The sequence below is a fragment of the Hesperophylax consimilis genome, chromosome 5 (genome assembly GCF_061612785.1).
Source record: "Hesperophylax consimilis isolate HC1 chromosome 5, BYU_Hcon_1.0, whole genome shotgun sequence".
In the NCBI taxonomy this organism is placed as follows: domain Eukaryota; kingdom Metazoa; phylum Arthropoda; class Insecta; order Trichoptera; family Limnephilidae; genus Hesperophylax; species Hesperophylax consimilis.
Window position 1 is genome coordinate 30280138 of NC_142840.1, and position 13818 is coordinate 30293955.

The 13818-nt window shown below is 38.8% G+C and overlaps 1 protein-coding gene across 1 annotated transcript in view; it reads left to right on the forward strand.

The window, feature by feature from the left end:
- Exo70 (exocyst complex component 7) overlaps positions 1–12473 on the forward strand; it is a 41896-nt gene extending 29423 nt beyond the window's left edge. The window contains exons 10-16 of the mRNA XM_089631790.1: positions 2444–2623; positions 7520–7658; positions 8421–8537; positions 8630–8739; positions 10898–11004; positions 11090–11186; positions 11953–12473. Of these exons, the coding sequence (XP_089487916.1) occupies positions 2444–2623; positions 7520–7658; positions 8421–8537; positions 8630–8739; positions 10898–11004; positions 11090–11186; positions 11953–12189 (987 nt within the window). The 3' untranslated portion in view covers positions 12190–12473. The remainder of the gene's footprint in view (positions 1–2443; positions 2624–7519; positions 7659–8420; positions 8538–8629; positions 8740–10897; positions 11005–11089; positions 11187–11952) is intronic.
- The last annotated feature ends 1345 nt before the right edge of the window (positions 12474–13818 follow it).

Below are 13818 nucleotides of genomic sequence, written 5' to 3' on the forward strand. Positions count from 1 at the left end.
GTATTTGAAACATGTAATAAATCGGTCACGTCTAAGATGAATTATTTAAGTCTATGAATTGCGTATTCGTTTTCATTCAATTCTATGAGCTTCGATAATTCACGTACGTTTTGAATTCGACCAATCAGAGGGCCGAAAACGTCCAGACGATAGCATAATAATACTATCAGATACATAGTCATGGGTGACTGGTCAGTGGCTTAGTTTGCATCGCGTTTGAGTCCCACTGTTGTGCGTTCAATTCCTCGGCTGGCAAAGTCATCCATCACAACAAAAGCAACATTTTCCACTTACTGTAGTGGTAGAAGGAGATTTTCAAACATTGTCTAGTTACTTGAAATCTGGGAATGATTGTTTTTCTTAAAAAAAAAAACAACAACACTTCAATTGAAGCAATTTTTTTGTGAGTTAATGTTAATTATTAAAAAAATGATCTTGCCCAACCCACTATGTAAATATAAAATAACATTGTAAAAAAGGCGTTTTTTGGGTAGAAATTTAAAATTTATGTACAACAGATTTGTGTTCCAATGTAAATCGGTCATTTGTAATTTAAATAATAATTATATTTGGATGATTTGTATAGCGCCGTTTTTGTGAAAAATCACCTTAACCACTCGGAACATTAGAACGTCAAAAGACGTAAATATGATAATAGCGGTCAAGACATTAGTACATCTTTTCACGTAAACGCGCGAGATTTTACAAAAATCGATTTATTTCCATCACTAGTATACGGATTGCCATGATTTAAAAAACAGAGTATCGATAATGAATAACGCTACGCGTCTGTATTCAAGAATATCTATAGAATATAGAGGTGCATTATCTAAGTCGATTGAATCTGTCATCTTGTTCGTTCATAATTTATTGCGTTTCTAAATAATTTATTAAAAATATTTTAGTTTGGACGGTTAATATTTTGAGGTGACTAATAGTTTTTAATTATATTTCTTCAATATATAAAGTGTTATTTCTTTATGATACTCAGAAAAAAGTACATTTTTCACAGCTTTGAAATAATGGTCAGCGATTTTTACATATTTTTGACGTTTTCAGAAAATGTATATTTAGAAACGCAAATATTTACGTAAAACAAAACAATACGATAGTGAATTTCATAATCTTTCCAAAACATTTTTTAGAATGAGGCTACGTTTCCCAAAACGTGAGTTATGAAGCTTTTAACAAAACTTGTGAATAACACAAAAATTTTCGCGTTTTGACAGTTCGCAAAGGAACACAAAGTAAATAAAAGTCTTTTTCTGAGAGGTTAAGGCTTAAATTGAAGCTCATCAACATGCTTTTTTAATAATTAATATTTTTGATTTTATATTTGCGTAGCAAAATAGGCAATTAAAAAATATTTATTTATCCTTAACTCACAAATAATTGCCAAAATTGCGTCTAAAATCGTTAAAAATCGATTTTCATATTTTATAATTTGAAACACAAATAAATTAAGTAGCACATATCCGTACTAAATATTTGCTACTCATTTTGATTAAAAAGAATTATTTAGTTCAGTCAAGTATTTTGACCTCAATACCAAATTTAAATTTTGTATGAAAAGGGCCGCGCAACCGTACCTTTTAAGGCTATGCACTATGTCGTGTAATATTTTGAATCGAGCCGCTATCAATAAAACACCTTACGTAGATGACGATAAGGCTTAAATTCCAGCTTAACACCATCCACCTGTTTTGATTTATGCAAGAAAAAAACATGGCCAAAAAGTGCCTTTTATTTTATTTTGTGGATGTTCAGGCACAAATATTTAAATGTTTTCCGATCATTTTATAAATAACTTAATTTTCCACATTATAAAATAAAACCATAACCGAAAATGGGTTCGTAAGTAGGAGATTTTGAACTTTAAAGCAGTTTTCATAGGCCTTATACATTATTTTTTTCTGGCCTTATAAAAATATTTATCTAAAAAATACCTGATTATTTCAAAGGCCAAGATGTATTCTACTCGCAGTATTTAATTAAAGCATCTGAAACATTTCTAGGCGACCAAATTTTCAAACCAAAAACACATGATTTTAAATTACTACGTATGGCATCGCCTTAATAGTATATCTTGGAAAATGTCATACTATGTATGTACATATTCGCAGCTAGTCTCTCATAAGTGCCTGAAAAGTTTAGCCATAGTCATTGCCACGACTTGTTCAAAATACCACACGGTAGAACAGATGCTCTACGATGCACAGCGTAGCATGACAAAAGTAATTAATGAAATTTCTAAAACTTTTCTATATCCATCTTCCCAAAATGTTAAAATAAGAAATCCTGTTCTGTAAATGGATGATTAATTTGTCAATAATTTACAATAATAAAAATGCCCGGTGTTTTTATTTTATAGCAGCCGTAAATTGTGGCGGTACGGAGGTAAAAAGGTTAAATTAACGTTGCTACTATGTTTTTATGTCTCCAGAATATTGCAACGAGGGCCAAGAAGTGCATGAGCCGTCATGACTTTGGATCTGTCCTGATTGTGTTCCCCATATTGAAACAACTACTGGCGCTCAAGCCAGAGTTCGAACGCACTGTAGAACATTGCGACATCAATGTCAAATCCAAATTCACATCTATATTAACCACACTTCACACAACAGTAAGTTTAATAGAAATAAATACATATTAACAAAATTAACCGTATTCATTTAAAAATAAAGAAAAACATTTCCAGTTCATATACATAACCCATAAAAACTATTATGTGTGTCGTTGCTTATCCAGAATATATAATGTGAGATATCGCGCTTATTTCTCGCCAGCGCCGTCGCATCTGCTGCCGTAATCTTGAATTTCCCGCCTTTCTTTTTGTAACACCCTTCAGTTGTCTATTGTCACCTTAGCAGTTGGCGTCCTGAGACGCCATCTTGATTCAATTTTGGCGTTTTTTCACCCACGCCGGTCGTGTAATTTTCGTTTGGGATTGTTTTAACGAAAAGAATATCTGTTGCTACCCGCAAATTGTCGTAATTTTTTATGAAAATTAGTGCTAGTGATAGTGCGAACATTTTTGACAGTTATTAGCGTCTTCATTTTGTGCACGGGGTTAAAATGGCCTCAGACAAGGACCATGTAGAAGATGACGTAACCTCTAAACGACGTGATCGAAAGAGGCGACGCCGTTCAATATCAACAAGTTCGTCGAGCTCGCAATCTAGCGGTTCGGCGTCGCAAAATAGTAGGCGACGCAGGCGCACAAAGAGACGTAAGCGGAATGACAGACATCTGCTCAAAAGATTAGCATGTCAAGTCAAGACCCTGCAAGATTTTGTCATGGACAGGTCAACGCAGGAAGCCACTGTCAGCACGCCAAGTATAGTGGCACCCTCGCATGCATCTGGGAGCATTTGCTCGTTGTCGCCTGAAAGGCAGTATCAGATGCCGGGTCCCTCTACTGTTCTGAAGGAGTCTGCAGCGCCAAAACCTTCTGCAACACATCTGGGTTTGGTGGAGAATCTCCAACGCTTCAACTCGAGCGAGTGGGCCAATGTCCGCTACGCATCCGCTTTAAAAGAATATGTGGCTGATCCAGGCTTCAAGGAGCTGGAGGTGAACTGCGAGGTGCTGGCATTTGACTCCGCCTCACCAATATTTCCGGCTATGGAAAAGATGCTGGCTGCGGTAACGCATGCCTCATTGAAGCAGAGAGAGTGCCTTCAACAGGCTCTCCAAAAACTCATTAAATGGGGAAGCAGTTCAGAAAGTTCTCTGTCAGGCGAGGCTTTAGAGGAACAACTGGACAGCCTGTTAGGAGAGGACTCCGAGTTTATAAAATGCTCTGACGATATCTTGCAGATAACCTGCGGAAAGCGAGCTGAAATCATTCAGCACAGAAGGGATAAGATTTTGAGCAGCTGTAAGACTGGAGTGGAACGGAAGCTATTCAGCAGAATTGCTCCTTCTTCCACTCATCTTTTTGGGGAAGAAGCACTGTCCGCACAGTTGCAGAAACTGGGTGGTATAACAAAGTGCTTTAGTCAAGTGCGCCTACCTCAGGGTAGCCACTCGGCGCACAACCGCCCTTCAACATCTAAGGAAGTTGTTGCCTTTCCCCCCAAGCAGACATCAAAGGAAAAGATGGCATTTCCCTCGTTTCCCCGGCGGGCAGACCACGGGCGAGACCCCCAGTATTCCTCCCGAGCGAGGGGTAGGGGTAGGGAACAGAAGCGTGGCGCGAGGGGGCAGACCTCTCGTGGCCGCTTCAACAGATGACTATCAACCATTTCGGGCCGGTCAACTACAGGATTATTGGATAGAATGGCGGACCCTAGATGCCCCAGAGACCATCTTACGTATGATAAGGGGATACCGCATACCATTCATCCGAAAGCCCTTGTTGATAAGTCCAAGCCAAGCTCTCGCAAGGAGATTCAAAACAAAAGTAACCCCGGAAATGACACTCGAAATAAGAAAGATGATGAGAGATGGTACATTGGAAAGAGCTGGCGACAATGCCTCCTTCCTATCAACACTTTTTCTGGTTCAAAAGAGCGCCGGCTCAAGAAGACCAATCTTCAATTTAAAAGCTCTCAATTTAGATGTAGCTTGGAAAAAGTTTTCTCTGATATCTCACCACAAGGTCCCACACTTTCTTCAAGCCAACGATTGGATGACAAAAATAGACCTCTCACAGGCCTACTTCCACATACCGGTCGCAAAAGCTCACCGTTGCTTTCTGAGATTGTATTACGGAGGCCTTCACTTACAGATGACATGCCTGCCTCAAGGCCTGAGCAGTGCACCACAGGCCTTTGCAGCCATCACAAATTGGATTGCAGAAATCCTGCGGAGACGGGGTATCAGGATCATTGTGTACCTAGACGACTTTCTCCTGGCTCATCAGACCAGAGAGGTCCTCCTCAGTCAAACACGAGAAGCTCTTCAATTATTGGAGCGGTTAGGTTGGTTGGTAAATTTCCAAAAGTGTGTCCGTCAGCCAGCACAGTCAGTGGAATATCTAGGAATTGTTTGGAACCCCCATCTGAATCAGAAGACCTTAACCGAATACAGACAACAAGGTCTTTGGAACTCACTTCAGAGCCTCGTGACAAAGGGAAGATGGACTCTGAAAGAAGCTCAGAGTATTTTAGGAAAGTTGAATTTTGCTACCTTTGTGGTCCCCAGAGGTCGACTCCATACTCGACTGATACAATTACAGTTGCAGTTAATGCTGAAGCTGACCCCTCAGCAGAAATCTCCGATAAAGAAGGAAGTCTTGTCGGAAATGAAATGGTGGATGAACAACTTAGATCATGTTTCAACTCTTCATGTTCCCAGCCCAACACATTTTCTGACCACAGATGCGGCGGATCACGGCTGGGGAGCCTTGATCGACGATGTACCTCTGTCGGGTTGTTGGACAGACAGTCAGAGGGGGGGACATTGCAACATGAAGGAGATGACAGCAATCTTAAATGCCTTAACATCTCTGACTCAGAATTTGAGAAGTTCTTCGTTACTCATTCAATCAGACAACAGGACAGTTGTAGCCTACTTGAGGAACGAAGGAGGCACCAAGTCAATGGGTCTCCTTCATCTGACATTTCAGATTCTCGCGCTTTTGGACAAGCACAGAATCTCTTTACAAGTGCAGTATTTGCCGGGACGCTACAATGGCCTCGCGGATCATCTATCCCGAGGGATGACGTTACCAGAATGGCACCTCCTACCCCCAGCGGTAGGAGCTGTCTTTCACAAGTGGGGCAGTCCAGTAGTGGATCTATTCGCTTCTTCGAGGGCTCACGTCGTGGATCAGTATGTCTCGATAGATCCCCACGACAAGAGAGCGATGTTTCACAATGCGTTCAGCAGGAGTTGGCATTTCCCCTTGGCATGGATCTTTCCTCCCCCCTGCTTAATGCCACGAGTGCTGGCACACCTGAACAAGTCGTCAGGGGTGTATCTGGTTGTAGCCCCAGATTGGCCAAAAGTGTTGTGGTTACCAGACCTAAAGAAAAGAGCCCTAGACCAACCTCACATAATACCCATGTTGGTCGACAACTTGATAGACTTATCGACAGGACTTCATCCTCAACAGGTCCAGAAGCTCCAACTACAGGTGTGGAAGATTGGGGGTGGAGTGAAGCATTGAACGATTGGTCACAGCAAGAGAAAGCTCTGTTGAATGCGGGTTGGCGCAAATCTACGCTTTCAACTTATCACATGGCATGGAAGAGCTGGAAGGAATGGTGCTCCATTAACAATACCTGTCCTAATAACCCTTCGGGATCTCAGCTGGCACGGTTTTTAGCATACCTAAGAGTGAAAAAAGGCTTGGCTCCCAGTACCATAGCCCTTCACAAGTCTGCAGTGTCGGTTTTGTGTGACCCCAATGGCGATTTGAGAACTAGTAATCATCCCTTGGTCAAGCGAGTGATGAGAGGTATAAGGAATTCTGTAAATGAGAAGCCTAGAGCATTTACTTGGGATCCAGGACTCTTGGTGTCTTGGCTTTGTAAAAATCCTCCAAAGGACCTGACTCTTTTCGAAGCATCTCGTAGATGTGCTGTTATTTTACTACTGGCGTCAGGAAGACGAGTACATGATCTGACCTTGCTACATACATCTCCTGATAATCTTGTTGACAATGATGATCACATTATATTATGGCCAATTTTTGGTTCTAAGACGGACACCTCTACACATAGACAGTCTGGTTGGAAGCTTTGCAAAGCAGAGGATCGTAATATAGATCCTATATTTTGGTTGAGAAAACTTATGTTCTTGAGTGAGAACAGGAGACATGAAGCTGGTGTTGAATGTCTGTTTATTTCCACACTGGGGCCTGCAAGACCAGCCTCAAGAACTGTTATTGGTGGATGGATTAAAACTATTTTGAAGGACGCTGGGATTGACGCCTCCCCTGGGAGTTTGAGATCAGCAGTAGCCTCAAGGAGTTGGCTGGAAGACTGCCCTATAGACACCATTTTGGAAAGAGGAAACTGGCGTTCAGAAAACACTTTCAAGAAATATTATAAAAAGCAAATCAGAGTTCTCAATGTTGAGGTGCTGAATCCCCCCATTCACTCTCAGTCTTTGACTAAGTTATTTCAAGCAATACAGTAATAGTCACAATTTTGGCTTTAGAATTGTCACCAAGCGATAACAAACACTTCTCACATTATATATTCTGGATAAGCAACGACACACATAATGATGGAGTTTTACCTACCATTAAAACTCTTATTATGTTGTCTTGCTTATCCAGAATATACTTAAGCTCTGCTTGGTGAGTCCAAATTGAATCAAGATGGCGTCTCAGGACGCCAACTGCTAAGGTGACAATAGACAACTGAAGGGTGTTACAAAAAGAAAGGCGGGAAATTCAAGATTACGGCAGCAGATGCGACGGCGCTGGCGAGAAATAAGCGCGATATCTCACATTATATATTCTGGATAAGCAAGACAACATAATAAGAGTTTTAATGGTAGGTAAAACTCCATCATTATTTTTCGATTTGAATATATAGAATAAATAAAAATGATTTTTTTACAGGGAGTTAAGGCTCTTGAAGATTTCATTGATGGAGTGAAATCAGACAGTGGAGTTCTGCCGGTGGACGGAACTGTTCACGAGTTAACCACAAATGTACTCGTCTTCCTCGATCAGCTATTGGACTACGCTGATACCATTGGTGAGCATTCTGTAACTACTACAATCATAATCAAATCCATGGCGGTGTTATTTTGTCAATGGTGTGCTAATACCAAACCTGATGTGTGGCAGTGAGGCATGGAGCTGGCAGAGGAAAGATGAAAGTAGATTGAATGCTGTACAAATGAGATCCCTGAGGCGTATGTGTGATAAAACCATGTATGACCGTAATGAAAATGTGGAGATTGTGATAGCTTGATAAATAAGTTAGATGCTTTGGACACGTAGAGCGGATGAACAAAGAGAGGAGTGTAAGGAGAATATATGAATGGTGAAAGAAGTCGATAATACCTTAGGAAAACATGGCATGATTAAGTGAATTGAATACTTGAGTCATGTCAGGACTAGAGGGTGATGTCAAGACTCAATAATGAGAGAGCACATAGTTTTTTTATATGTGAATTTCTCTGGAGCCAGTAGCTACTATGGCATCCCCAATTCGGGCACGTTGTGAGGCTTAAGGTAGAGGGTTTGGGAAGGGGATGGGTGAGGGAAGATGGGGAAGTATCTGGCTATTGATATCTGATCACCAAACCCCGTTAAAGTAATTTCAAGCAATGTTTCCATTCTGAATGATGGTCTTTCACCAGGGCGATAATGAAAGTATCTAATTACTCTGAATGTCAATGAAGCAAGGAGTTTGTAGTGGTCCATCCTCTCTGCCTATTCCTGCGGAAACATTACGAGATGTTCATATTCTAAATAAAATATTACATGCTGCACTTGATTTATATGATTTTAGGTGGTGTTTTATCTCAAGAAATGGTTTATGTTAATTCACTGGCCTTATTAACGTGCTATACTCAGATTGCTTCAAATAAGGAGGCAAAAGCTAGAGCATTGCTCGCCATCTATGTTCGTAAGGAAATTAATTAATAGTATTGAAATAATTTTTAATAACCTGCTGAAAATCCAAATCTGTTGTTAATTATGTATCTTCATATTTTACAGGGAAAGTTTTAGTGCAATTGAACTTAACCCTGAGAAGTAAAAGCGAACAATACGGAGACTCGGCTCTTCGTGCTCTGTTCCGGTTGAATAATAATCACTATTTACTAATGGTAAGAATGATCATTTTTACTATCTCTGCATTATTAGATGTGCTTTGCATCGAACCGCTGCTAATCTTTATTCAAAAGTCAAAAATAAGTTGGCTTGGGCACTAAGGCCCTTCTTCCACAGGGATACGCAAGTATCTCATACACATGTTGTGCACTCACATCGCAAATAGCTTGTCATACAGTCATACCCGCATCGCCACCAATTTTAAATTCTCGAAACCTCAAAACTAGAATGCTTTCATAACCCCACTCACAACCAAAGAGTTGCTGTAGCTATTATTTTTTATATCCTGTCTTTGTTGACTGTTTTGTTCCGAGCAATGTTAAAAAATGTCTGGTACAAGTGACGCCATGTTTAAAGTCTCGACGACGTGAATGGGAACAATCTTGCCGGCTGGACGTTGACAAAATGTCAACAAATGTACGAACATCTGCAAGGGGAAGAGATGAGATGAGATATTATTTATTGAAAGAGAATTGTCTATTGACTAAGGTACCTAAGCTGTCATAGAACATACTGGAAATTTCGGCCGTTGCTCAGCGTTACGGGTGGCAACATTTGTAGCCATAGCTACTAGAATGTTCGGGAACGTTCTTAGGTGCAACTTGAATTGTATTGGCTCCTTATTTATAAGCGACTGCGGGAAGGTACTTAGTCAGTCTACTACGCGCTAAGTTTGAATGCGCTAATCAAAATAACTTATTCCTTTCGCGCCGCGATTACTCAAATAATCCTTGCTGTAATAAATCTATTATAAAATATAACATGGTTTACTTTCAACACCGAACACATCTTTAACCTTCGCAACAGTCTTTATGAATTTTTATTTCATAGTTCAGTAGAAAACCCAAATATCTCTATGCCATCTCCCATCGTCCGATAGGCAGCTTTTTCCTTTTTGTCTTTTTTTTTCCTCTATCAAAAATAATAATAAATTGATAAAAACAAGAAAATGATTACTTATGGCTGGTGACGAAAGTTCTGATGTATTATCACCAGTGGCGGCTCGAGCACTTTGATGGTGGGGATGGGGAGAATGTAATATAAAATGTTCATGGTCAAGTTATGCCACCTTATCAGATGCCTAAGCACAAAATAAATTAAAATGTCTGTAGTGTTAGCTGCATATTTAAATATTGGCGCTACAATCGTTTGGTTCGCTCTTATGCCACCAGAGGTGCGCTCTGTTGGCCAACAAACTACTCCAGCTGCCGTGCGTATCAAGAGATTGACCGGACCTGCTGGACACCCGGGAAGAGTTGGTCCCGTCCCAATGGGTTTAATTTGGGTTAGCTGGAAGAAATAGGATGTAACCTATAAGCTATACCCTTTGTACTCTGTATTTTTGTGCAGTAAATATTTTTTAGAATTTTGAATGGCTGGGTTTTTGAACTGGGCGATGCGCGATATAATATTACTGAATATTAGATTTTATTATTGTCATAGACCGTGAAGACAATATTGTATTTCATCGTAACCATTTACTTAGCTTTTTATTATTGCTGACAATAGATACATAACGATATAAAATAACGCCATATCTTGAGTGCAAGCGATTCCCACCCGAAACTGCAAAACTTTCTTGAACTAAAACAAATGGTTCAGCATTTTGTTACGAGGGGATTCAATGTACTGTCCCCTCGGTATTCAAAATTCACATTCAAATAAGCATGCGCGGTTATCAGATTTCTTTGAGAAAGAAATGCAAAGAATAAACCAAATGCCTAAAGGGACATCTCCTCACTATCCCCAAGTGCATTGTAGGCTCTGCGCATTGAGAATGTGTTAATTGGTTTTATCTTTAAAGAATTCATTCATTTTGGTTCAGACAAAGGATAGGCTTTTTTCTTTTATTAGATTTTGGGAATACCTGGTGGGGACTGACTGTTATCACTAGCTGAAGTCTTATTATTTCTGCTTTAAGGGCGTGAAAGGAGGGTGGGGTGACCTTCCTCTTATTCTGAATGTCAAGTGTGCAAAATTTCATCTATCTCAGAATAAAACTATAGATTTGTATACCGGGATACTCTTCTTCGAACAGAAGATGAGTGTCAATTATTTTAAATTGCTTTACTGGAACAATACTTGCCAATACAAGTAGACAATAACAATACCAATAAGATTGATTTATATTCATTTATTGTACTTTCATTTCAGGGTTTACAACGATCGCAACTACTGGAAGTTTTAACTCTATCAGAGCCGAATTGTGAACAAAATTACAGAGAAATGATCCAAGAACATAAAGCCAGCTATCTACAGAGGTACATAATAATTGTGTTAAAATTCATTCTTTAAATTGTAACTCTTTGTAACATTCAATTCTTTAATGTTGTGTGTTGTTTATAGTTGGAACAAGCTGTTGTCAACCATCACTTTGGGTGATGAAGAGATATCTTCCAAATTAAAGGACAAAGACCGCGCGGCTATCAAAGAGAAGTTCTCTGTAAGTTTTGTTTTTTTTTTTTTTTTCAGATTTTTGTTGTTGTACACTTTATAATACAAATACTGTTTTGAATTTCTACCAACAAAGCTGCAGGTTTGAGTTGTGAATGTTTTTTGTGCAATATTTATAGGGTGGCTTGGGCCGTGTGCAAAATTTGGGTGCGCGCGCGAGTGCCGCCCCTCGATAACGAGTTGCATTTCTGTGAAGCCTCGTGTGTGTTTTCATGTGTATTTAATTGTCGATATTAAAATGATGTTTGCAGTAGTACATCATGCCGCTTCGTCACGTGTAAACTACTTCATCCTATCATTTTTATTTTATTTAGATTAAATTGTACGGCGGGTCCTTAGCCCGACATTGGTATGAAGAAATCTTCCAGGTCGGGAAGGGGATGTAACGTAAATACTGGCTTTCTTCTCCTGTCATGGTCAAAAGCTGCTTCGCGGCTTTTGGGTTGCATTCACATTCAATACAAATACCTTGTAAGCAGATAGTTGGCAGACAATGTTGGATCCTTAACTCTTCCAGAATGGATAGATTAGTACGCCTGGCTGTCCATGGTATCCTGAGCATTCTTCTCTAGCTCCAGGTTTCGAGGGCATCTATCTATCTGTTTCCTTTCATTGGCTCTAAGTGGAAATTTGATTGAAAGTGAAATACGTAAAGTAAATAAGTGTACAAAAATAATTTCCAAGTTGTCAATTAAATGTTTTGTTAAATTTAATTTAATTGTAAAATTAATAATTATTACCTTGTCCTTTTTCAGACTTTCAACAAAGAAATGGAAGAGTGCGCCAAGGTCCAGAGAAGTTATTCCATACCAGATCTAGAGCTGAGGGAATCCCTGAAAAGGGACAATAAGGAGATTCTCCTGCCCAAGTATAACTTGTTTTATGAAACATATGCCAACACATCTTTCTCCAAAAATCCTGATAAATATTTGAAGTACAATTCTGCTCAGATTGCGGCGCTGTTAGACAGATTTTTCGATGTAGCTGCTTAATCTTTGCATACACATATATTATATATTAATTTTTATACACATGTTATTATAGACAGTTATTAAAATGAACTAAAAATAACAAACTTTGTTTACACCACTATTTAATAAAATATTATCTACAAAACCAAAAAAAATTTCAAGATGTCTTCATTAGGATACAAAGTATGTATACTGAAAATTAATAATATATATCACTATTTTTTATAGTACTAACTAATTAATCGCCGCTTATTGTAATATTTTTTGTCTATAGGTACTTATTTGTGTATAAGAATACAATACTTTGGCCGTTCTATAAAATAGAAACTGTTTTGATTTATTATTATTATTTTTTTTTTCCATTATTTCTGGCTTTCACCCTTCAAGGGTGTTCTTGGCCATCATTTAAAATTATTGAGAAAGGTGTATTGAAAGGTGAATTTAAATATTAATTTTATTTAAATAGGCAAATTTCAAAATTATAATGAAAATTGGAGTCGAGTTCAGACTTAAAAGAGATGAAATGTTGAATGGAGGGGAGGCAATTTTAGTTAAGGCTTGATAGAAGAGAGGATATTTGTTTAGAGAGGGACAACCAAAAAATATGTGATCTAAAGTTCCCACTTCTAGACCACAGAATGTACAATCTGGGGAGTCAAGGACGTGAATTTTAAAAAGATGGGAAGGAACGGAACAATGACCGATCCTCATTCGAATGAGTGAAGAAATTTCTTTTTTGGAAAAATGAGGGAATTGCTGAAACCACGGTTTTGATGGTATAGTCCTTTGTATTGAGGCATAGCAGGCTCCCTTGGATTGACTAGCAATGTGCCAATACTCTGACCAAACATTGCGGGATCTTTCTTTGATGATGGAAAAAATGTCAGATAAGGGAATGTGGTTTACGAGGGTAATAACAGGGTTGGACGCTCCTTGTTTTGCCAAGGCATCCGCAATATCATTACCCATGATACCAACATGTCCAGGAATCCAAATCAGAGTTACAGATTTACCAGAGCTTTGAATGGATGCTATCATCACTCGAATAAGGCATACAAAATGATCATCAGGATGAAGAAGAGGACTGGATTTAAGTTTTTGGAGGGAACTGAGAGAGTCAGAGAGAACGAGGGAATGTTCAAAATTATTTTTGATTATATATTTGAGAGATTCTATTATTGCAATGCACTCAGCTGAAAATATTGAAAATTGATTTGAAATTGAATGAAATATTCTATCATTAGAATTATTGTGGTAAACGTTAATACCTATACCACAGTTAGGAGAGTCGGGAGATTTGGATCCATCAGTAAATAAAAGAGAAAAGTTGGGCCATTTAGATAAAATAATGTCATTGAACATATTATTGACAGTTCGGGCCGGGAGATTGGAATGACTTTTAAAGATTCCGATCCCTTCTAATATTGTTGGGGATAGGGTGACGTGACTATATTTTAGTTTGTATAAGGGAAGTAGATCATTTTGGATGATGTGGAGCTCTGAGAGAGACTTAAAATTTTTACAGATGTCAGGAAGAGGTTTAGTTGAAGCTCTGATTGTAGATGAATGGTTTGAGTCAATGAACAACGAGACGCTGGGGATAACCTGATGACATTTAGAATTTAAACATTTAAGAACAAATTTGTCAGC